This window comes from Aulonocara sp. 'chitande type north' Nkhata Bay, linkage group LG12 (assembly GCF_057382095.1).
Source record: "Aulonocara sp. 'chitande type north' Nkhata Bay isolate Kocher_YH1m ecotype deep benthic linkage group LG12, A_spYH_male_GT1.1, whole genome shotgun sequence".
In the NCBI taxonomy this organism is placed as follows: domain Eukaryota; kingdom Metazoa; phylum Chordata; class Actinopteri; order Cichliformes; family Cichlidae; genus Aulonocara; species Aulonocara sp. 'chitande type north' Nkhata Bay.
In genome coordinates this window covers 30,337,632-30,362,536 of record NC_141355.1, presented here as the reverse complement: position 1 = coordinate 30,362,536, position 24,905 = coordinate 30,337,632, and the positions used below count along the sequence as shown (strand labels likewise).

General features: G+C 40.4%; 2 protein-coding genes across 2 annotated transcripts; both read left to right on the top strand.

Moving 5' to 3' along the window:
* Nucleotides 1-3,105: 3,105 nt before the first annotated feature.
* On the top strand, nucleotides 3,106-6,132 carry LOC147317741 (granzyme A-like). The gene is made up of 5 exons (XM_086312956.1): nucleotides 3,106-3,198; nucleotides 3,384-3,525; nucleotides 4,147-4,294; nucleotides 5,137-5,406; nucleotides 5,495-6,132. Exons 1-5 carry the CDS (start codon nucleotides 3,135-3,137, stop codon nucleotides 5,654-5,656), a joined length of 786 nt encoding a protein of 261 aa, XP_086169082.1. The 5' UTR covers nucleotides 3,106-3,134; the 3' UTR covers nucleotides 5,657-6,132.
* A 4,743-nt stretch (nucleotides 6,133-10,875) lies between these two features.
* On the top strand, nucleotides 10,876-13,390 carry LOC147317740 (granzyme K-like). Its single transcript, XM_086312955.1, has 5 exons — nucleotides 10,876-10,944; nucleotides 11,129-11,270; nucleotides 11,951-12,089; nucleotides 12,875-13,144; nucleotides 13,229-13,390. The coding sequence occupies exons 1-5, from the start codon at nucleotides 10,881-10,883 to the stop codon at nucleotides 13,388-13,390; spliced, it is 777 nt and encodes a 258-aa protein (XP_086169081.1). The 5' UTR covers nucleotides 10,876-10,880.
* The last annotated feature ends 11,515 nt before the right edge of the window (nucleotides 13,391-24,905 follow it).

The window sequence follows — 24,905 nt, the reverse complement described above, 5'->3', positions numbered from 1 at the left end:
TTCAAACTTCTTGCGCCGTGTCAGCACCTCCGCGGTCAAATCCGGGAAGATAAAAACTTTCGCCCCATTGTACTGCAGCGGAACTTTTTGTGCTGCCATCCTCAGGATACGCTCGCGGGTTTGGTAGTAGTGCAGCCTTACAATTAAAGGACGAGGCCGGTCCCCGTCAGCTGGCTTGGGGCCCAGGGCACGGTGTGCTCTATCCACCACGACCCTGCCCGGAAAATTCTCACTCCCCAGGAGCTTAGGAATAAGCTCAGAAACAAAGTCCAGCGGGTTCCCTTTCTCTGTTCCCTCCGCGACTCCAAGGATCCTGATATTCTGTCGTCTGGACCGGGACTCGAGGTCATCCAATTTTTTGTGATGTAAATCGTAGCCTTTCTGGAGCGAGTCGCAGAGCGCCTCTAAGACGGCAATCCTCTCGTCATGCCCATTTACAGCTTCCTCAACATCATGTATCCTCCCAGTTACCGCGGAAAGAGCGGCCTCCACAGCATTCATCGTGGTTGAGATAGCAGTCAATTTGCTATCAACCGAAGCCTCCAATCTAGTGATTGCACTCATTATGTCGGCGGACGTCGGGTTAGCCACTTGGGAAGTTACGGGGCTAATTGCACTCGGCTCCCCAGCTAGCGCGTGCCCGTTAGCTACACTAGCTGGTTCACCTCCATCTTCTCCGATTTTCTCAGTCTTTTCACGGGCTTTTGGAGCCTTAGGCTTCGTCATTGTTATAAGATATATCCAAACGTCAGAAATCAACAGAAAGGTGTCAAAAAACAGATGGGTATAAACAGAAAATTACAGGCTGGTGCGGAGCTCTTCCAAAAAACGTCCTACGCCATTGCTTGCTAACCACGCCCCCCCATCAAATTCATTTTTTCCCAGAATTCTACACACAGTACTCCATCATGAAAAAGGGGACAAACTTTGCTTGAAATTCTTGCAAATGTATTAAAATAAAAAACAAAAATATATCATGCATTTAAGTATTCAGAGCCGTTGCTCGATACTTTGTTGAAGCACCTTTGGCAGGAAATATATCCTGAAGTAATTTTGAGTAAGATGCTGCAAGCTTGGCATACTTGTTATTGGGCAGTTTCTCACATTTTTGTATGCAGAACCTGTCAGACTCCATCAGGCTGGATGGGGAGTGTTGGTCCACAGCCATTTTCTGTTTTCTTCAGAGATATTAAATCAGGCTCAAGTCTGGGCTCTGGCTGGGCCACTAAAGACATTCACAGAGTGGTCCCTAAGCCAATCCTCTGTTATCCTGGCTGTGTGCTTTGGTTCGTTGTCCTGTTGGAATATGAACTCTCCCCAAAGTCCAAAGTACAGTGCTATGGAGCAGGTTATCATCAAGGATGTCTTTCTATATTGCTGATTTTATCTTTGCCTTGATCCTAACTAGTCTCCCACTTTTTTTCCTTTTACAGAAAAATATCCCCACTGCATGGTGCTGACACTGCCGTGCTTTGCTGTAGGAATGGTATTGGCCAGGTGATGAGCAGTACCTGTTTTCTTCCAACCCTGATGCTTGGCATTCAGCCCAGTTTCAGCCCAGTCTTTGTTTCATTAGACCAGATGTGGTCTTTTTTGATAGTTCGATGGTCTTAAGCACCCGAAGGACTCTAGTGAAGGTGAGTCCTTCGGTGAGCCTCCCGGGCTTGTTTGGGTAGCTGTGGTGGTATTCTCTGACCATGGAAGGGTCCAAAATGCAGACGGAGGCATCCAAAATCTCTCTTCTGGACCCCACAAAATCCACAAGATACTGATATTGATATTGAAGGCTCTTTACTACAATTGCTTGTATGTGTATATGCACTCTTTATAATTGTCAGGGATCTGGGTTTGAGGGATCCAGGGTTCTTGAGCAGTGTGGACTCATTATCATTATTATTATTATTATTGTGTGTTTTAGCTGCACTGAGCTGCCGGCTGTGTCCCAAGTTGTAGGAATAGGCAGGTGTGTGTTGGGATGTTTGTTTGTCTGCGGTTGGCACTGTTTCCTGTAGGCTGGGTGACAGGCACCTGCAGGCCTGGTGGGTGTGGCCCTGGTAGGGGGCTGACCACACCTGAAGACCATGCCATGCACCTGCTGATGATGAGGCTCGTAGGGGGAGCTATTTAAGAGTATGATGGAGCTCCCTCTGGCGTGGGATTATTGCGTGAGACTCCAAGTCAGTCTTCAAGTCAGTGTTGAAGACTAGTTATGTGGTGTCTTGATGGCTGTTTCTATTGTGTCTCAGGAGGAGCGTGGAATGCTAGATAGCAGCAGGCATGGGGAATGCAGAGACACGGGAGTGGAGAGCACAGAACACGGATGTTTTGGGAGAAGACACGACACGGGAGTCAGGGGAGTGCATGGGGATTTATTCTGTGGATTATTTACTGCACTATAAATAAACGCACTGTTCAGCATAAGGAGGCCGGCACTTGGGTCCTCATTCCCCACTTCCCCAACTGTGACAATAATTATTTATTTATTTTCTCCTCCTGTTCTCCCTCTTTTTTAAATACCAGCTTTACCACAGAAGAGAGTTGAATACATCCATTATTTTCTATCCTATTCTGTCCTTGTCTTGTTTTTTTTAAATAATATTAAAATACAAATATTATCAATGATATGATTATTTTTTCTGTGATAATGAATTTTTTAAAAGACTTAACGTAAACTTCACAAAAAGACAACCTCAAATGTTTTACTGAGTTTTTGTTTTACACAGTTCCAGAGCATTGTTTGCAATTATTCACTATGTTTGAGTCCATTCATGGTTTTATGATTTCAACATGTCTGTGAACAGTGTGTCATTTTTCATTGTTTATTCTGCAAATCATTTTTTCTTCTGGTTAATAAGATGACATTTTAGAAAGCAAATGTGAAAGTGTCAGTGACTTACTGACATATCTGCACCCAGTGACAACGTTCTCGGAATCACGTAAAGAAACCCACCATCGCACAGTAAATAAACAAAATGGTCATTATTCGTGGTAAATTCAACCAGAGTTCTTGAAATGATGTAAGCTTGAACCTTTTGCAGCCAGACCACATCCTTTCAGCTCAACATAAGTTGTGCATTACAGCTATGATCAAGGTTTCAGTGCATTCAGCATCTGATAAGGAGAGGTAAGCAGAAATGTTCTGCCCGAGAGATTTCAGTCTTTTCATCACATGTGTGATTCTCTTCATCATCCAGTCTGGTGAGCAGTGTTTTCTCTTGAATTTGCTTTTTGCTCCATTATGTAAACATGCACAATGCAAACTCACATTACTGAGGTCTTTCAGTCTTACAAAGCAGTTTGTTGAGATGCAGTGTGCTTCTTTCTTTTGCTCATCTGTTCTTGACTTCAACATCCAGTGACTGGACATTTTTATTTTGTTTTAGGTCATGGTTCTGAGATCATTGGAGGGAAAGAAGTCAAGCCACACTCGCTGCCTTTTATGGCTCTGCTGGAGGGTGATGGAACAATGTGTGGAGGAATATTAATTGATCCAACATGGGTCCTGACTGCTGCTCACTGTCCGAAGTAGGAAATTAAATCGTACTTTTATTACAATTTTCAAGCTTTAAAATGTTAAAATGCAATTTAATACAATTGTTTTGTGTATATGCCAGTCAACAGTATATTTATTATTCTGATGCTTATGGACTTTATTTACAAAAGATACAATTTTTGCCGCATCTGGCTTTCATTATGGAAACACACACACACATTCAGTATATCTACCTTTTAAATAAACAGTTGATCTCTTACTGAACTATCAGACCTTTTTAAAAAGACACACATGCACATACACATACACATGCAGACACACACTGAGTTACAGAATTATGACAGATTTTCTGATGACATCATATTTACTCTGTTTGGCTTATGTGACCAGTGTGTCTACAGTATTATAGATGAAAGATATAGAAACTGTAGAGCTAATGTGCATACGTTGATGTTTATTTTTATCAACAGCATAGTATTAAACAATCTCATTTTACACATTTTACAAAGATAGATCTTTCACAGAGATGCTGTAAGGAATTTTATTTATAAAGCACTAACAACCAAACAATGATCTATAAATTTTTATTAACCTGTTCTATAAACAAACTATCATCACCACAAAGTGTTGTTGATGTTTTTTTTCTCTTCCAGTATAAGTACGGTGATCCTGGGAGTGCATTCCATCGAGAAAAAGAAAAAGAAAGAGACACGTTTAAGGCAGGTCCGAAAGGTTCAGAAATGTGTTCGTCATCCCAGCTATTCTGAAGAAAAAAAAGTCAATGACCTCATGTTGCTGAAGGTAAGGTGATAATTGAATGTCCAACAGTGAGCAGAGCAAAGATTCAGCAATGTGAATTAAAAAGGAATCTAAAATAACATATCTGAAGCTTCAGATAAGAAATGGTCTAAATCAAACAAAATCAAAGTCTCTTTTCTTCTATTTTCAGTTGCTGTTTATTCAAAATGCTGTTAATCAAACACTTTGTGTGCCTGTTATACTCTTCCAAGGCTCTCGCATGTCCCTATGTTGTTTTAACAATATCAACACTTTTAGTAGCTGTAATTAAGGTTCATTGCAAACACTGTAATTTATTCTAATCTGTTCTGTGACTGATTCTGAGTATCAGACAAATTTTATAAAAAGCCCATATTCATTCAAACATCCTTCCTTTCTGCTGTGACTAAAAAATAGCAGTTTTGTTGATCTTCAACCTTCAAAGCCCTCATGCTGTTGTAGACACTTTGATGCTACTCAGAAAAGTAAACAGGGTATTGAATTCTTAATCTGGCCATTGCATAGACTGCATGCTTTTCAAGTGGTTACCTGAAAGCATCCAGTCATACTCAAGCCCCTTAAGGTCAAAAAATGGAAACACTTAACATTTTTCACTGACTCTGGCTGGTTAAATTCATGTCACTAAATTCACAATTAACCCCCTCTTTACTTTTAAGGTTAGTCTTAAAGATTTCCTTTTTGATAAAGCTTAAAAGATCACGTTGACTCCTTGAAGCAAATTGTAGAGAAAGGAGGCTTCGGTTTTTGAATTACTGCATATAGTTCTTTTATTAAGAAAAATCTTTGTAAAGATACGTATACACAATTTATATCCTATGTTATGTTTCTTTTTAATCTTATTTCAGCTTAATGAACCAGTGCAGGAAACCAAAACGGTGAATTGTCTCCAGCTACATAAACATGTCAAAGACCCTGCAGCTGACAGCAACTGTCTGGTGGCTGGATGGGGACTAACTAAAAAAAACAAACCATCAGATGTCCTTATGTCTGTTAATGTGACTGTGATCGATAGAGTAACGTGCAACTCTCGTGACCTATACAACCGCAACCCTGTTATCACCAGTGACATGATATGTGCTGGTTCAAAGGGTAAAAAAAAGACTGATACCTGTAAGGTAAGGATCATGCATATTTTTTGTGCTTGAAGACCCGCTGCCACCTTGAAAGTTGTAAATAATTCAAAAGCGATTGCTCTTTCTGCAGGGGGATTCAGGAGGGCCACTGTTGTGCAATGGAGTGCTAGTTGGAGTCACTTCTTTTGGACCTAAAGAGTGTGGTAACATAAAAAAACCTGGAGTCTATTCTTTTCTCTCAGAAAAACAAGTCAAGTGGATCAAGAACACAATGGGTGCCCCTGAAATGTGATACCGACATCAATGCAGATATGACCTAACAGCCAAATATGAATCTTTGATGCTGTTAAACATGCCACTGCTGGGTCCACTTGATCTATTATTTTTCATTTAATGGCTTCTGTTTCATCTTTTATAGAGTAGGTTCCTTGCTTGCTATAATCTTTACAGACTATTAAAAGCATCAGCACATCTATTACATGAACAGGCGTTTGTTTAAACATCATATAACTGGAAGTGGGTTCATCACCCTTTCCCTTGCAGGAACTTGGGTGAGATATCTATAACCAGTCTTTTTAGTATTGTGTAGGAAAAGATTGACTGTCCAGTATTTTAGCAATTGTCATTGCACACCATACATAAACATGGGTACATAGCTTTCACACCTGAAAAGATAAGCAAATGTAAAAGTGCCTTAAATCTGCATTGTTTCTACTTTACTTTCTGTATTGCTTTTTGACTACACTTTCTTCTTTTTCTACTTTCTAATAAAGCAAAATTTTAAAAGGAATCACTGTTTATTTCATTGTTTTTACTATAGCTCTTTCAAATTTCCAATTTCTCAAACACATTATATGTCATATAAAAAACGTATCTGATTTTAGAATGCTACATTCTTCAAAGTAATGGACATAGAGCCCACCTTACATTTTAAGATACATAGTTAATAAAAGTTATAAATACAGTACTTGAACTTAATATGTCTCTCTCCAGACATGTGACATATGTCCATATGATTGGCAAACTTGTCCCGTACTTTTGCAAGCATTTCTGGAGTCACTGTAACCAGATACCAGTGAATGGCTGTGGAATTAAATCACTTACACAGTAAAGATGATATCTTGTAATTTATTTTCTTCTTTCTTCTTTCCCCCCCTGAGGTAGGTTAGGTTGTAATAATCTTTCCTGCAAAAGAGAGCTGTAGTAATGTCAACACAAGAGACATTCACTTCTAGAAGAACAAGCATAATGAGCCTCTGACTAAGAGCAAACCACAAAAAATAATGCTAAGACCCTGCACAGGAAGAGTGCAAAATGTCACGACATACCACAAGTGTCATCCATGACAAGGGGCAGTCTCAATTTGTTAGTTAGACGTTTTACCTTAAATGATGCTGTTCTTTCATTGCTGTCTGCTGATGACAACCCATTAGCGGCACTGCGAGTTGAGAATAGTTAAAGAATAAGAATAACTTTATTGATCCTAAAGGGAAAGTAACCAATCTACTTAGCCCTCTAAATACATCTCAGCATTACTGTAACATGAACAGTCCGAAAATATTATAAATAATATCTTTACTTGTAAGACCATGAGCTTCATGTGACACTGACGCTCAGTTTCTTACTATACCATTAGTTAGAGTTCTTTGCAGTGTCGAAAAAAGAAAGAAAAGCCGCTGCAACTCTGAAAGTCTCCATGTGGTCAACAACAGAGATGGGCAGTAACGCGTTACTTGTAATGCGTTACTGTAATCTGATTACTTTTTTCAAGTAACGAGTAAAGTAAGGGATTACTATTGCAAAAACGGTAATTAGATTACTGTTACTTTCCCGTAGTAACGCTGCGTTACTGCGTTACTAAAACCGTGATTTTTTGCAAGAATGTCTCACGACAGTGACGTAAGCGAGTGCGCCGTTAGTGACAACAGCTGTGTGCAGATCAACAATGGATCACATATCGATTGTGGGAGAGAGTATGAGCGTGCAGCGTTTAAAGCGTGGAAGTACTGACCTTACTTTGAGTTTGATTCCATAAAAAGTGACAAAAACATTAGCGTCCATCGTGCGTGGGAAGAAAACTTATTTTTACAGCGAAAAAACCCCCTAAACTTCCAAGCAAGCACCGAGTGCACAACGACATAATGGGAAACTCACAGAGAAACTCGCGGATTCTTCAACTCACCGCGGCACACCTGCACCAGGGTAAACCTCCGCCTACCCCAGTCCTGCTTTACAGGTGAAAATAGAGCAACAGGACCGCTGAGTCTTTGACTTTATTTATTTTCTGCTGTGTTTTACTTGCATCTATTTGAAAGAGTGAGTGTAAACACAAAAAATATTTTATTTTATGTGCTGGAATGTGCAGAAAATAAGTTTAAATGTTAAACTAATTTCTTCCAGTCAGAGAATGTTGCATATAATTGAATTTTTGCTTGATGCATAAAGTTAAAAGATTAAAACTGATAAAACAAGTTTAAAAAAAAAGACTTTTCCATTTGATTACATTTTGTATGATGGATTATGTAGAAAAAGTAGAATTGGGCTGAAAGATCTATCGCTTTATCACCTATTCAGGTTGTAAATCATGTTTTTAAAAAGTAACTAAGTAACTAATTACTTTTGAAAATAAGTAATCAGTAAAGTAACGGGATTACTTTTTTGGGGAAGTAATCAGTAATTAGTTACTGATTACTTTTTTCAAGTAACTTGACCAACACTGGTCAACAACTGACATATATTATGCCCCTATCATGGTCTAAACCAGTCAGAGATAGTCAGGGGTGGGACCTCTCTAATTAGCCGCAGTCCAGATATTCCTGTAGTCCTTTGTGTGTACGTTTGAAAGTGCAGGCAGATAGATAGAGGTGAGTAGCTTGAATAAAGAGAAATCAATTCATTAAATCCTGAATCGACTTTTAAATATAAATGTATTTTGCCAGAAATGCCAGAATCTCAGATTAAAGCCCACAAAACGATTTCAGCAACGTAAACACAGAGCGCGGATGCGCGCTTTGTGTTTACATCCTTTTTGCGCTAGGTCTTGTCTCTCTTTAACAAAAATTCCCTGAACCAGCAGCAAAAGAAGATTCAAACTACGCTTCACATTTGATAAATGTCGTCATTAATTCTCTCTTACTTTTGCTGTTTTGCTTCCACCACGTTAAAATCATACTTCATGCACAGCTCTCTCTCTCGCAGTGTACTTTAAGAACAGTTTCCCATCGCAAACGGGTCATCAGAGGAGGTCGATGTGATGATTAAGTTTAACATTGTCTGCAATATTACCAAAGAGTCCCAAAGCACTTTAAACACAAGCACTTTTTCAGTAACTTGTTGACAAGATTGTTATTTAATCATTTACAGACAATATTGTCTGTATGGACGGCCCAAAAAGTGCACATGTCAAATGTAAATGGTAAATGGCCTGCATTTGTATAGCGCTTTTCTAGTCCCTAAGGACTCCAAAGCGCTTCACACTACATTCAGTCATTCACCCATTCACACACACATTCACACACTGGCGATGGCAAGCTACATTGTAGCCACAGCTGCCCTGGGGCGCACTGACAGAGGCGAGGCTGCCGGACACTGGCGCCACTGGGCCCTCTGACCGCCACCAGTGGTCAGAGGGCCTGCTTGACAACTGCGGTGTCAAGTGATGCGCTTGAAAAATTTGGGCGCCTAACTTTTAGGCACACCAGTGCAACCGTGACAAAAAGTTAGTCTAGAGCCCTGCTCTCGTGTGCTTTTATGTATGCTAGGGCACGCTCCCAATGAGATGACAGAGGGTGTCCTGGGGGGGTCTCCTACAAGAGGTGACCAGGGCATAACTGGTTTCATGGACAGTCTGCAGCGTAACCTGGTGGTGTCAGATGTACCTAAACAAAATTTCCCATAGCTGTTCTTTTGAATTTAGGTCAGTCGGGCGTTGGGGGCCAGTATCAGTTTCTTCATCCTCTTGGATCTCTTGCTACATGAGGCCTGGCATTGTGGTTCACCCACTCGGTCTATTTTGTCACGGAACTGGGTTTGCGATCCAGTGTTTTGTGTGTTTTCGTTTTATTCTTTGATTATTGTTATTTTCACAGTGTTTCCTGGTTTATTTTGAAAGAGTTTTGTGTGTCTTTGTCATTGTTTTTTGTTTCACTTCCTCTGTGGCGTCATTATGTTCGTTCTAGTCAGCTGTTTCCCCTGTGTTTCCACTTCTTCTGATCACCTCCTGTGTGTATGTAAGTCCCCTGTCTTCCTTTGCTGATTGTCAGGTTGTCTGTTTACCATCCACGTCTCATCTTAGTATTCATAGTCTTCATTGTGGTTTCATAGTTTTCACTGTTTTCATAGTTAGTATTAGTTCTTTCCAGTTTAGGTGTTAGTTTAGTTCTTGTCACTGTTCATGTTGTTTGCACTTTTCGTCGTCAGCCCTAATGAAGGCTCGCTTTTGTTTCCTCGCTCAGTGTCTGCATTTGGGTCTATATTCAAAACACACCGGCGTACCCCACTGTGACATATTTATTGTGTTCAACAGACTCAATAAACTGATTGGCAAAGCCAGAAATGATGTGGGGATGGAGCTGGACTTTCTTACTGTGGTGTCAGAGAGGCAGATGCTTTCCAACATAAGGACAACGCTGGACAATACCTTGCACCCACTCCATAACGTGCTAGCTAATCACAGGAGCACATTCAGTGAGAGACTGAGATTACCCAAATGCACCACTGAATGACATCATATTTTTACTGTTTTACTGTCACTCAAGTTCATATGTGTGTGAAGGTAGACAAACAAATACTGCTGGCAATACAGTGTTGATCAATTATTAGTAAACAGTACAAACATAAACAAATTATTTTTTAGTTTGCTTTACACATTGTCCAAACATGGTTTTTGAATAGTAACTTTAAAAAAATTAAGTCTCAGCCTACACATTTCTCTCAATTGTCCCATAAGTTTGAATGAGTGGTGTGTGATAGAGACACGGCAGGTCCAGAGAGTGTTAGGCAAAGCCATCGTTATTGCACACTCGGCTGCACCTCTCAGCTGTCAGCCACACATTCATCACACCACAACTCACAACAACCCCTGCTTCCCCGTGTTTTTAACACGGCAGGCGTGATTGCGGATGCCGTGCAGGTGGGTCCGCACGGCACCACTGACCATGCCTCACCACAGATACTATGTCATGAAATATGGAAGTTTTTAAAGCACAGAATGAAAATTACAACAATCTAAGTTTAGTTTAACAGTCAAGCCAAGGACAATGAAGTATTCATCCATGGGAAATACACCAAGTCAAATTTCTCACGGTCAAAAAGTGGGTAAGTATATGTGTGTGTTCTTGTTGTTGTTGTTGTTATTGGTGGTGATGATATATTTGATCACAACCTTAGAATCGTTTAGGAGCCCACTTTGCTGACTTGTTAATTTCAGTTGTCAGACCACATCCTTTCAGCTCTCTGTATAAAGCTGAGCGTCACGGTTTCAGTGCATTCAACATCTATGAGAGACAAAGGGCAAAATGTTCTGCCAGAGTTATTTCAGTGTTTTCGTTTCATGCATGCTCCTCGTGATCATCCAGCCAGGTGATTAATATTTTATGTGGTACTTTAATTTACCTGTAGACAATTTTCTCATTCATTTAAATAAGCAGAATGCATACTCGGCATTACAAAAGCAGTTGGTGAAGGGTATTTGTTTCACTCATCTGTTTTTGACTGCATCATCTGCTGAATTTGTTATGTGATGGATATTTTCTTTTTGTTTTAGGTGGTGGGTCTGAGATTATTGGAGGGAAAGAAGTCGAGCCACACTCGTTGCCTTTCATGGCCTATGTGGAAAGCAAAAAATCTTTCTGTGGAGGGACGTTAATCCATCCACAATGGGTCCTGACAGCTGCCCACTGCAAAGAGTAGGAATGCTTCACAATATTGTAATATTTATGTTTAACTGACGGTGTGAAAGATAATACATAAAGAGATTTCACAAGAGATCAGAAGGAAAAAGTCTTTATTATAATTATTAATGTAAAAATTTTTGTTATTTTTTTATTTATAGATTGTCCATATTCTTGTAGTAATTAATATCTTCACAGAGAATTTTGCACTAGTCATTGTCATTTTTTTTTTTTTTACATTTTTTAGAATTTCTTCATTTCCTTATCATAGATACAAATCAAATTGGCATCAAACATATTGTCTGTTGTTTTTATAGAAAAGCCTGTAAAACACAAGTAGATTTGTCTGCATTGCACATAAATATTGATGTTGGCCATAATCCAAATGAGAAAAAAAAGATTAAATGTTTATCTAAACAGTGTGGTAATCACTGTTTAGAGACTGCACTCAGAAATTTCATAACTGCAAAATGTTATATCGTTGAAATTCTTTATTCACCTGGAGGAAGACACCATGCAGCTTTATCTATGTCTCTAAAATAACCATAACCCAACTATATACAATAATACACATATAATGAAATAACTGTGCAGCTATGATAATGTTATAATTGTTTTATTTAAAAGGGTTAATCTGACCTATTAATCTTTTTTATAAGTGAACTTTCACTAATACATTTTTTTTCCTTCTACAGTATGAGTAAAGTGACGCTGGGAGCACACTCGATCAAGAAAAAAGAAAAAGCTTCTAAGCAGGCCCAAAAGGTTGATAAACGTTTTCCTCATCCTGACTATTACCAGGGATCCAGGGAGAATGACCTCATGTTGCTCAAGGTAAAGTGATCATTCATTGTCTGAAACCAAGTTTAAAAAAGATGCATTTATGTGAATACGTTTGTTTTTAATCTTATATGATGTATTTCTGTGTGTGTGTATGGATAAATCAATAAATCACTGTGCCTATTTATACATTTTCCAAGCAAAATGTACAAATATGTCACGGCAAATGGATCCGACTCAGGCTCAGACTGGAATCACAAGTTAGCAGTTCTTTTATTTACACAAAACACCAGGTGCAGAATATATATACAGATGGAAGGAAAGCCAGGGGTTCCAGTGGTCTACCGGGTAGGTTTAGGGGAGAGAATCAGATCCTTCTCACTCGTTCGCTCTGTTTGAGACTTCCACATGCACGCAACTCCAAACTGCCAATATCCACGTTTAAGTTTCCACGGTTCAGGAAGTCTAAGCACAGAGAGACGAAAGTCACAAATAGGTTCATACACAAGCACACTAGAATTCACCGAGCTGGATTTACACTAACGTATCAAACTCAATAGTCCAGCGATGATGAGCTCAGAGCCACTGCCTTAAGAAGTGGCCCGAGATTAGGAGCAGGTGCGTGGTCCAAAAGCAGAAGCTTGGAGTGAGCTCCACCCAGGCAGAGCAGTGAGAGAGCAAAACCAAAACACATGTAGCCTTGCGGGGCCGACCATGACAAAATAAATGAGTGGTGTTTCAAGACTGTAGCACAGTGCTGTATATATACAAAATTTAAGGCCAGCTCTCTAAAGTTAATATAGTCATTATCAATATCTTTCTTTTTAATTTTGTTTCAGTTGAAGAAACCAGTAAAGCAAACCAAGACAGTACAATGGCTCCAGTTAGCCAGAGTTGTCAAGGACCCTCCAGCTGGAAGCAAGTGTCTGGTTGCTGGATGGGGAAAAACTGAAAACAAGAAAACATCAGATGTTCTCCTGTCTGTCAATGTGACTGTGGTCAGTAGACAGACATGCAACTCTCGTGATTATTACAACCACAACCCAGTTATCACCAGTGACATGATATGTGCTGGTTCAAATAGTGAAAAACAGGCTGATACCTGTCAAGTAAGTATATAGAAAGTATGTAAGGAAGTAAATATCTATATTAAAATATCCATCCAACTCAACACCTTTTTGTTCTTTTGTCAGGGCGATTCAGGAGGACCTTTTGTGTGCGATGGCGTGCTGGTTGGCCTCACTTCTTTTGGAAGAGGTTGTGGTAGCATTAAAAAACCTGGAGTCTACTCGTTTCTCTCAGAGAAACGGCTCAAGTGGATCAAAAAAACAATGCAATCCTCAGAAATGTTATAAACCCACAGGTGTCAATCCATACAAGCTGAGCAAGAAGCAAATCTTTTCTTTGATATTAAATGTCCATGCTTTTAATGTAGATTGCTTACTTGACCATTATCCATTTTATCATTTCATATTCTATTTTCTGATATTTCAGTTTCTGTTAGCTTGATGAAATTCTCTTTCATCTATGAAAAAAATTTTTTGAGCATGCTCTTTTATGTTGATTTTTTATTCCATCTATCATTGCTTAAAAAACCCCATAAGTTTGCGGGGAAAGCCTTGTGGAGGAGACATAAGGACCCAGAATGCAGGCAAGGCTGAGATGTGAGTGAACTTTGTTGCAGGAGGGTGACATACAACCAAAAGTGAGGGTGCAAAAAAACAGAAGTAAGAAAGACTCTCAACCGAGAAAACTAATAAAACAAAACTCAAACCTAAATTGGCAGGAGAACATGGGGAGAGAAACACAGAATGAAGCAGGGCAGTAAGACAGCATGGAGGAACACAGACAGACCAGTAACAAGCAGGCTAAAACACAGGGTTTATATACAGACAGGAGCGATCAGGGAATGAGAAACAGGAGGGAGACACAGCTGGGGTAAATTATACATAACGAGAAAGGGGAAGCAAAACTACACTCACTGCATGTAGGACGGGGACTATCAAAATAAAACAGGAAACGAGACAATTAAAAAGACGAGGACTTGACACTGAGAGACAGACTGAAAGAATATGACACATGGAACACAAGGAAGACTTAAACTAGAAACCAGAACAGCAAATAACATCAAGAGAACACTGGGAAACACCAAGGACCATGACAATAAGATATTTTTATTAACCTTCTACTTCATAATATAGCTGGAGGCATTCTCTCTTTCTTTCATTGTTTGTAACTCTGTCGTCTTTTTACTCCTATACATACACCACAGCAGACAAATGCTAGGTTTCTATACAGGAAGAGTGCACAATTTCCCCAAAGCCCACTAGACTATGACTAGGACTAGGACTTACTCAGCGTGCACATTTTCAGAGGACATGCCAGTACTACGTTCATGATCTATATATATCATATATGCCCCAACACTCTTTCAATTATCATTTCAAGGCCTCTTTTTTTTTTCCAAATAACACAATGTAGTTATTATTCATTATGATACATTTGACCACAGGTGTTAAATTAATATTCAAGGTTTTATTGTTTCATGTGTGGTGCAACACCATGTGATACATAGCTACTAATCAAAAAGTGATGTGTTATGTGGACCCATGAATATAAGTATTGATACATTTGCAGAGGAGCAGGACAAGTTGACTGCAGTAGAGAGCAGCACAATGATAATTTTATTCATAATAAAATCGATTTTGACAGGACCTTTCTAAACCAAAGTTAGAAGGTGCTTCACTTAATTTACCAAAAACTGAATTAAAAACATTATGAAGAAAATTAAAATTCATAACACAAGAAAATACACAAACAAAAAAAGCAAATACAAAAAAAGATGAAGAAAAAGGGGAAGAAATTTTGAGATGAGAAATATTCTACAAAAGCCAATCTCTACAGGTGGATTTTTAAAATTTGATTTGATTGTTTTCCATATATGTGTAACTGACTGTGCTCACCTAACAGTAAGAGGATGTTTATGCCACAGTCTTTTAGCTATTAGAGTGAAAGCACAGTCCACCTTTGCTTCAAGTATGTGAACTGTCCAGCTGTCCAGTTAGAGTCTGTTGGTGATAGCGACCGAGTTGTGGTCAGATGTCTACGCAAAATGATTGTGGGCAATAATCTCAAAGTAATTTGGGGCTTTTTAAATAAAATATATTTATATTAGGGGCTTTTAAGGAATAAGGTGCTGTTAAAAAAGACCAGTTGAAGACATGTAGTAATTGTTCTCAGATCAGATTTGAATCCAGTCTTCTGTATCAATCTTTTGGCAAACAGGCACTGTTTATCTTGCTAAAGTGGCAACCTATTTTGTGAACTTATTATCATTTCTTTGAATTTGTCTTTTTCTAGTATAAAATTATTTTATAGCATATATTTTATGATATTTTAGTTTTTGTTCACATTTTTTATTTATCTATTTATAAACTCTGTACATGTTAGTCCTTTCCACTTCAGGTATCAGATGGCACAAACATTAAGAGGAGTGATCCCTTAAAAACCATTTTAGCCTCAGACACAGTCACTGTAATTGTTGACACATCATTGTTTGGCATTTTTGCTGTTGTTACTGCAGTAACTGCATAAAAGTGGACGCACATAGCTTCCAGACTTGAAAGCCAATCCAAAAGTGCTTCAAACCTGCATTTTTTCTGATGGCCAGCAGGCGGTGACACCTTTGTTTACAGGGGCAATTATCAGTTTGTTAGTGCATATATATATTCTTAAATTCCTGTATATTTTGTTATACTTTAAGGATGTTCAGTTTATTAGACTGAATCATGTTGGAATGAAACAAAGTTGTCATGTTTTCACCTGAATTTTATTTTACATTTGATTAAAAAAATATTTTTTCCAATTTGAATGTAATACATCAGTAATGTATGAAACATATACTATTGTATTACATGTATTAAATGTATTACATGTGATGTGTAAAACACGTACTCCACATGTAATGTGAAACAGTTGTCACAGGGTGTTCATTTCAGTCATCTGTTCTTGAATTCATCATGTGATCATTTTGTTATGTGACTGGATATTTTCTTCTTGCTTTAGGTCATGGTTCTGAGATTGTTGGAGGGAACGAAGTCGAGCCACACTCACTGCCTTTCATGGCTCGTGTGAGAAGTGCTCGATTTATGTGTGGCGGGATATTAATCCATCCACAATGTGTCCTGACAGCTCCCCAATGCAGAGAGTAGGAATGTTTACTTTCTTAAAATTTCAAAATATTGCAATATTTATCTTTAACTGACTGTGTGAAAGATGATACATAAAGAGATTTAACAAGAGATCACAAGGAAAAAGTCTGTAAGACATGATTTGATCTGACAGCTTGACAGATTAATGAAAATAGCAAACACAAAATAATCTTCTTTAAAGGTATTTTATGTTACATTTGGTTCAGAACTGGAATAAGAAAGTAGATACTAAACTATGTCAGTTTATTTTGCCCAGAATCTTTTCAAGCATCATATAAAATGCTTTATTATAATTATTAATGTAAAACTTTATTATTATTTTTCTATTTAACCTTTATTTAACCAGGAAGATCCCATTGAGATTAAAAGCCTCTTTTTCAAGGGAGACTTGGCCAAGATAGGCAGCAGCAAGTGTCTCACAGTTACAAAAATTACATAATTAAACACACATGCAAAAATAAATAAAAATAAATAAAAATAAAATAAAATAAAAATGACAAACAATCTAATTAAAACACTTGCATGTTATGGACTTGGCCTCAACGATTCTTAGTTTTGATTTAAAAGCACTAAATGAAATGAATTCAGTCATTTTCCAGTGGTCACGCAGTTCGTTCCAAACCAAGGGTGCTAAATGGAAAAAAGCTCTTTTGCCAACTTCAGTTTGGGCAAATGGAACAGAAAACAACAAGTAACCTTGCGGATGAAGAGAATAACACCCAGCAGCTTTCATTGCAAGCAGGGAACATACACAGGAAGAAGCGTGATACACAGTACCAACCATTTGAAGACATTGAGCAGAATCATTCATATATAGAACATCTCCATAATCCAGCACAGGTAAAAATGTTGCAGCAATACGCATTAAATGAACTCAGTTTAAACTTCAGTTTTTTCATGAGATTCTCTATATGTGGTTTGAAGGTGAGCGAGTCATCAATCAAGATACCCAGATATTTATACGTGTGAACCAACTCTATTTTATTACCCTCAAGAGTGGTTACTTGAAGAAATCGTTTGGGCCCATTTCCTTGATTTAGAAAACAACATGAGCTGTGTTTTGCCTAAATTGAGAACAAGTTTAAGCTGAAGTAATGAGTGCTGGACAGTAAAAAAGGTTTTCTGTTAGGAATGAAAAGCTTCATGTCCTGTTACAAATACATTGGAGGATGTACAACAGCAATGATGCATGTAGACTGTGGACCATCTAAGGCTGTACAAACCTAGATTGGCAAGTAAGGCTCCAGCCAGAAGCTCAAGTGCTGGTGCAAAGCAGATGGCTTCTGCTAGCAACACATGCACCGATGTGGTGTAGAGGGCTTGAGTCAACAGCACAGGGCCCGATGTGATGCAGATGAGCTTCTGCTAACAGTAAACGCCTTGGAGTAAAGTAGCTGGTTCCAACTAGTGGCACACGTCTTGGTGTGGTGCAGATTGCCTCATCTAGCAGCACTTGCCCTGGTGTGATACAAATGGGTCCAGCAAGCAGCAAAGGCCTCGGTGTGGTGTAGATCAGCGGTCCCCAACATTGTTTGTGCCACGGACAGGTTTATGTCCAACAATATTTTCATGGGTTGGTCTTTAGGGTGATGAAGATAGATAATTACAACAAAATAAAACCAGTACTGGTACCAAAAAAAAAAAGAGAAGATTTATTCATAACACGGGAAAAGACCCAGGGAAACCGAGCTAACGATAAAAACAATTTAAAAAAACATAATGATAAAAACTGATAAAAACCCTGAAGACCATCAATTTCACACCCGAGCCTCAACTCTCACAGCTCGGTACCAAACGACTCACTGACAAGTACCGGTCCGTGCATCGGGGTTTGGGGACCGCTGGTGTAGATGAGAACGTGTTGAGATGGCCTCAGCGCGCAGCACAGGCCCTGGTGAGGCTCAGATGGTTTCTGCTCGCAGCAGAGGCCCTGGTGTGGTACAGACAACTTCTAGTAGTAGCAGAGGCCCCCCAAAATAGGCCCCTTTCCAAAAATTTACAGGATAATTTAAAATACCCTTAAAAACCTTGTTGGAAAAAATGAAAATGCATTAGAAATAGTAAACAAAACAAAACAAAAAACAGCAACAACAAAAACAAATTCAAAGCAGACATTCAACAAGGAGACATGCTGCTGCCATCTCAGTCTGCTCATCTCCGACATATTTAAAGCTACAATATCTATCCAATACATCACAGCTACATACACATGAAATATGTAATAGATTTCATAATCTAAAACATTTTATAATATTGAAATTTTCATTTAGCTGTGGGAAAATATCTTGAAATTCATTTAAGGCTCAGTAACAGTGCAGGTGAAATTTTCCAAATATGATGAAGAAAATGTAATTATTTTATGTTTGTTTTACACACTCCTGATCCATTACCATTTTATATACATGAACTGTTTTTGTTTACAGTATGACTCAAGTGATCCTGGGATCACACTCCTGCAGGAATGGGGAATGTGATTCTCGGCAGGTCAGAGAAATTGAGAAACAATTTCCTCATCCTGACTATGACATGCATTCAATGGCAATGACCTCATGTTGCTCAAGGTAGGTTAATAAATCACTGGTCTGGGTCTTCCTGATACCCAGCCGCTGACAGACCTCCTTGAATACCACAGCCTCAAAATTCCGGCCCTGGTCGCTGTGCAGTTCCTCCAAACCGACAAAACATCTCGCTCAGCGGTGGTAACAGCACTCTGGTCAGGGACTGCATAGGCCTCAGGCCACTTAGTGAAGTAGTCCATGGCAACCAGGACGTAGCGGTTCCCCAGGATGTCCACTCCAACCCGCTCCATGGGAGCCCCCACCTGATACTGTTGCAAGGGGGCATGAAAGCGTTGGGAAGGCCCTTTCAGAGCCGTGCAAGCACCGCACCAATGGACATGGAGCTCTACGTCCTGGCGACACCCGGGCCAGTAGAACCGAGACCGAAGTCGCCGCAGAGTCTTGGTAACCCCAAAGTGTCTTGCCCCCGCCGCACAATGGACCAGCTGGAAGACCCTGGACCACAACTGTTGAGGTACCAAGAGCTGGAAGACCTCATGGTGACCCCCGGGAGCCTGCCAACGGCAATAGAGGAGGCTGTTCCGCTGACTCCCATCAGCAATTGGAAGTACTTAGGGCCAGAGAAAGGTGAGCTCTAGTGTTAGAGAGACTTGTTGGATTGCAGCTAGTGAGCTGTGTGTTTGGTGATTGATTGCTCCTGCTCTGTGGAGAGGAGTGTGTATGTGTGCGTGTGTGCACGTGCCCGCATGTTACTTACTTTTCAGTTTATTGACCAACACCTGAGTTTTATTTTGTTGCTTCAAAAAGTGATAGTGGCTTGTCTGTCTCCTTTAGTTATTAGTTATTAATAGAAACATTAATAATACTCTTTAATTTAACGATTCTGCCTCCCGGCCTCCTTTTTTCAATCTGGACAGCTTTTGTTACTTTCCCTCATCCCCTATACCTTTTTTAGGGGAATGTAACACAATTACAAAAAGAAAGTCATCAGTTGCCTAGTACAGCCATTGACCGCCCTACATTCCACCGTGTGTGCCCAGGGAATGCTATAACCTGTATGTACGGACTTTCGAATATCCACAAAGAAGTCCCACTCACATCCATCGTTAGCAGTATAAACTCAGCCACTTACAACAATTCCAAGCACCGCGGCACCATTCTAGCTCCCCTTGTGGGGAACACAGCCCATCACATCAAAACCTCTACTGACTTCACCAACAAGGTCAAAAAACCTACACTGGATCCAGGTAAAATCAAATTGTGCTTTGATGGGCTCTCCCTTTTAACTTGTATCCCTAAAACCGAGGCAGTGCAGACTGTGAGAAAACAACTACAGCTCCTTAGAAAAGAGGACCAACTTTACCCCTGATCAGATTTGTACACTGTTAGGCCTTAACACCGCATGAAGCTTATGCGTAAGTTCAATAAAGAAGATCTATGGTGTCACATCTGTCTGCTTCCAGGTGTTGCTAGCTAAATCAAAACTTCACATCACTTCCACTTTCCCATAATGTCAAACTGATTGTGACATCACTCTCGCCCCTCATCCTCTCTTGTCCCTTGCTATTTCACCCTTGCCAGCCTCTCTTGTCCCTCTCCCTCTCTTTTTCCTCACTCTGTCGCTCGCCCTCTCTCTCACCCGCGCTCTCTGTCCCTTGCTCTCCTCCCTCTGTTCCCTGGGTTTTCTTCTGTCTGTGTCCCAGTGTGTGTTTCTCATACTTCCTGTTTTAGTTTGACAGTCTCTTGTCCTTTGTGTTCCAAGTTCAGTTGTTCTTCCCCTGTGTCGTTAGTTAGATTACGTTCTAACTATCCATCTATTCCATCAGTCACGACTCCCCATCGTGACTGATGGAACTGTGGGCAACAGCATAGCAGGCCCAGCAGGCATGACAACCTCAAACAGAGACGAAGCAAAACCAGCAGGCGCAGGGACTGCTGGTGGAGACTTAGCTGCCCCGGCTGCAGCATCCCGGAGAACTCCAGCAACTCCCAAGCTTGGAGTGCCTCCTTGGCCTGGTCCAGACAGCTGAGCAGCCCCCAAGTCAAGAAGATTGCCAACTCTGGACTGCTGCAAAGAATAGCGCTTATTTCCACCAACTTAGCCTATACATCCAAGGCTTCAGAAACACGCCTCCAAAGGCACATGAGGCGAGCGATGTCTGCATCCCGAGCAAGATCCGCAGAGACCACACCCCTGCCACACATCCCCACCTGAAGCGGGGGCCACATTCAACCAAACACCGGCCACCCGCGTGACAACCTCCCCAAAGTGTGTAGCTTTGCTCTCAGGTTCAGCATGTACTGAATTTCATTTTTTTCACGGCTCGAACCTCCCAGTTTTCTTTAATAAGGTGAAGCATACCCCTCGGCTTACTGGCATACAGTAATTCAAAGGGAGAAAATACTGCGGGGGCCTGGGGCACCTCCTGCACTGCAAACAAAGGAGGGTCTAACCAGCGGTCCCAATTGTGTTCATCCTCGTGAATTAACTTACAAATCATGGACTCTAAAGTCTTATTCAGCTGCTCCACCAGCCCATCAGTCCGCGGGTAGTAGATGTTGGTCCAAACAGATTTAATCCCCAGTAATTCATACAGCTCTTTTAGTGTGCGAAACAGGAACAAAGTGCCCTGGTCAGTCAGTATTTCTTTCAGAATCCCGACTTGGGAGACATCCTCAAACAATATCTGAGCCACACTCTTTAAAGAGATGGTGCACAGCGGCACTGCTTCCGGGTATTGCGTTGCATAATCCACCAGAACTAATAGCTGCGTGCACTCTGGTGAAATGGCCCGATGAGGTCCATACCAATGCGCTCAAATGGGATCTCCATTAATAGTAACGGGTACAATGGCACTTTTGGAACAGCTGGCTAGTTAACCAGCTGACACTCCGGGCATGCCCAGATGCCCAGCCAATAAAATCGGGCCATTATTCTCTCCAGAGTATTATCTCATCCCATATGCCCTGCCATGGGGTTGCAATGAGCCGCCTGGAAATCCTGATGGCTTTGTGGCACCAACAACTGGGTGTATATTTCATCAGTGCGAGTGTCACGACACACTCAATACAGCTTATTAGAATGCATCAGTTTCCATTTCTCTAGTTTGCTGACTCATGGTGAAACCACATCTTTTGGGTTTCAGTGAATTCAACACCTGATAAACGAGAGATAAGAAAAAAAATGTTCTGTCCGAGAACACACTTTCTGCTCTGTGTCTTTAATTGTAAATAAATGCAATATGTTTTCATTTCAAAATGCAGTGCCAAAAACTTCTGCTCTAAATCTTTTTTTTTAGCAAAAAGCTTTTTTTTTGCTTGTTGTGGAAGTTTTCCATTTAAATAAAGCCTGCAGACGAGCGGTGAGCGATAGCTAACATTCTTTAATCAAAACACACAAAGAACAGACAACCAAGCTTGATGAAGTCCTTGCACGACCGCGGGACAGACAGTCAGCAGAGTCTCCCTGAGCCTAGCATGGCTCTCAGTTAATGATTTCTCTGAATTGTTGTGTTTCCATCACAGAAACGCCATACAGCATATATCTGTAATGAGATTGGTTCACAAGGTTAAACTTATTTCCAAGTTTCTCTAATCCACATGAGGTCAAAAATATACATACAAACTTAAATATATGTACATGCCCCATCTCGACAGGATGGCTTTGGTAGTCATCAGCAAGTTTCTGACATTATTTTGTCTCAATAGGTGTCCTGTTTTCTTGGCAGAACTGAAAGACTTCATTTAAACACAACAACATTCAACATCTGGTCAAAAAGCTAAGAAGAAATGGCCTGCCTGAGGAATTTCAGTGTTTTCATTTGATGGATGTTTCTCTTCATCATCCAGCCAGGCAAGCTGGCTGTCTCATCCTAAGACAGCTGGGACAGGTTCCACAGCACATTTCCCTTCCCACAGCTTCAGACACAAGTATTGTGCAATACTTATTATCATGACTTAGGGTTTTACTCCTTTTTATCTCTCTCTTCCCTTGAAGAAATGTAATACTCTTAGTTCCAAACTTGCTGGAAGGGATATTTTGTTTATAGATGTTCTATTTACTGTTTATTTTGCAAGGGCCTTTCTTTGTGAAGTTTGCATTTCCACCTATGTCTGTGACATCAGTGACATACCTACATGTCCAACACGTTCGCACTCCCAAAGTGTAACATTTTACGCTATGTGAAAAATAGTGAATATATTACGCTTCCAGGCACCCAACATGTCCCTATATTACGAGATCGGAAAAATGAGGAAACATGAGAACCGTTTGGAATGAATCTACTTATGTACATACATTTTACTTACATCGCTTTGGAAAACACTATCTAACGTCAATAAAGTGCTGGTTAAGGTTAAGGATAAGGTTATGGTTTGGGATAAGGTTAGGGTTATTACCGCGGGAGTGTCATTCTACTGGATTTCATCCATAACCTTGCACGTAGCATAAGAACGCAAAAGGTGACCTTCTGCGTTCCTCAGGAATTGACAAATTGTCAGCATATTGCGCCTCGAGCGTGAGATTGGGCTGACATGTCACACAATGTGGTGAACCCCCATCACACAGCCACTAAATTGTTATTAATCATGTTAAATTTCACCACAAGCGTATCAGAATGCATCAGTTTCCATTTAAGTAGTTTGCTGACCACATCTTTTGAGCTCAACATAAAAGCTTTGCACGACATTGGGTTTCAGTGCATTCAACTCCTCATGAACGAGAGATAAGAAGAAATGTTCTGTCTGAGAAATTTGGATGCATTAATGATTTCTCTGAATTGTTGTTTTTCCATCAGAGAATCCCCATGCATCATATATCTGTAAAGAGTTGGGTTCACAAGGTTAAATTTATTTCCAAGTTTTTCTAATCCACATGAGTTCAAAATTATACACACAGACTCAATATGCAGATGCCACACACCAACCAGATGCTTTTTGTAGCCACGCGTGTGTGTGTGTGTGTGTTCTGTTACAGTTACTGTTTAAATAGGTGGTAATTAGAATAAAGTTACTTTGTTCGAATAAACAGAATACTGTCAGGAGTTACTGTGTGGATGTGGAGAAGAGAGGACCCAAACGCTGGACTCGTGGTGAGGATTAAGGGTGTTTATTGGAGTGGCAGGATGAACCAATTGGTCGTGTCCAAATTCATGGGCTGCATCCTCCTGAGGACCCGGCCTTCGCGGTCTACGTGGGCCGGGTCCTCAGAAGGTCGGGTAGGCCGGAAGTAAACGGACGGTCTAGCCTTCTGATTAGCGTCACCGCTGTCTCGGTGGAGTTTAATAAACTCAGCCGTCTGCTCCTTGCTATCTAAAATATAACAGGACACTGGCGTAAATTCTCATAAAAGGAAATAGGAAGTCACAGTTGGGGGATGTTAGGACTGTATGGAACAGATAGGAAAGAGAGGAGAAGTCTGTTACCCATATCCCTGAATGTAAGAAAGGCTCATTACTGTCAAAATTTAGAAGTAGGTTTGCAGGAGACCCTCCACATGCTTAGCTGTAAAGGTAAGATAACAAGAGGCCAATGGCCCAGTGGAAACTGACAAATGGAAGTAGAGTGGGAGTCTCAGTGCTTGTGGCTTGATAACCATGTTTTGTAGAGGAGTTTGGTGTAGCTTGGGTGAGAGGAGATGGACTTTTATGACCGGCAGGAAGTCACATATACAGAGACACACACAAAGTGCTTTAACTGTTACGACACACACACTCACACACAGGTACGCGCACACGCAGGCACTCACGTGCTCGCACATACATACACAAACACAGTGTTTTGGGTTTACAACACTCCATGTGGGTTTTACAATGGGGGGGTCGTTTCTATAAAACTGGTTGTAACAGACGAAGGAGTTGAGATCTACAGAGGAATTGCCGGGCCCTGTATATCTCCCCTTCTAGAAGGTGCATGAGTGACTGAAGATGAATAAAGGTTTTCTGAAATAACTACTGAGTTCCAGTGTCTTCTCTCGAGGCCTGAGGAATAAAAGAACTGGGGTGAAACTGAGCTTATACACAGGGTATAACCTAAAATGCTAAATAGTGTTAAAACACTGTCAATGTTACCTGAAAGGGCCAAGCTGTACTGATTGCAAGAGTCACACTTCTGTAGCCATGGTCATATAGGCCTATTAATAG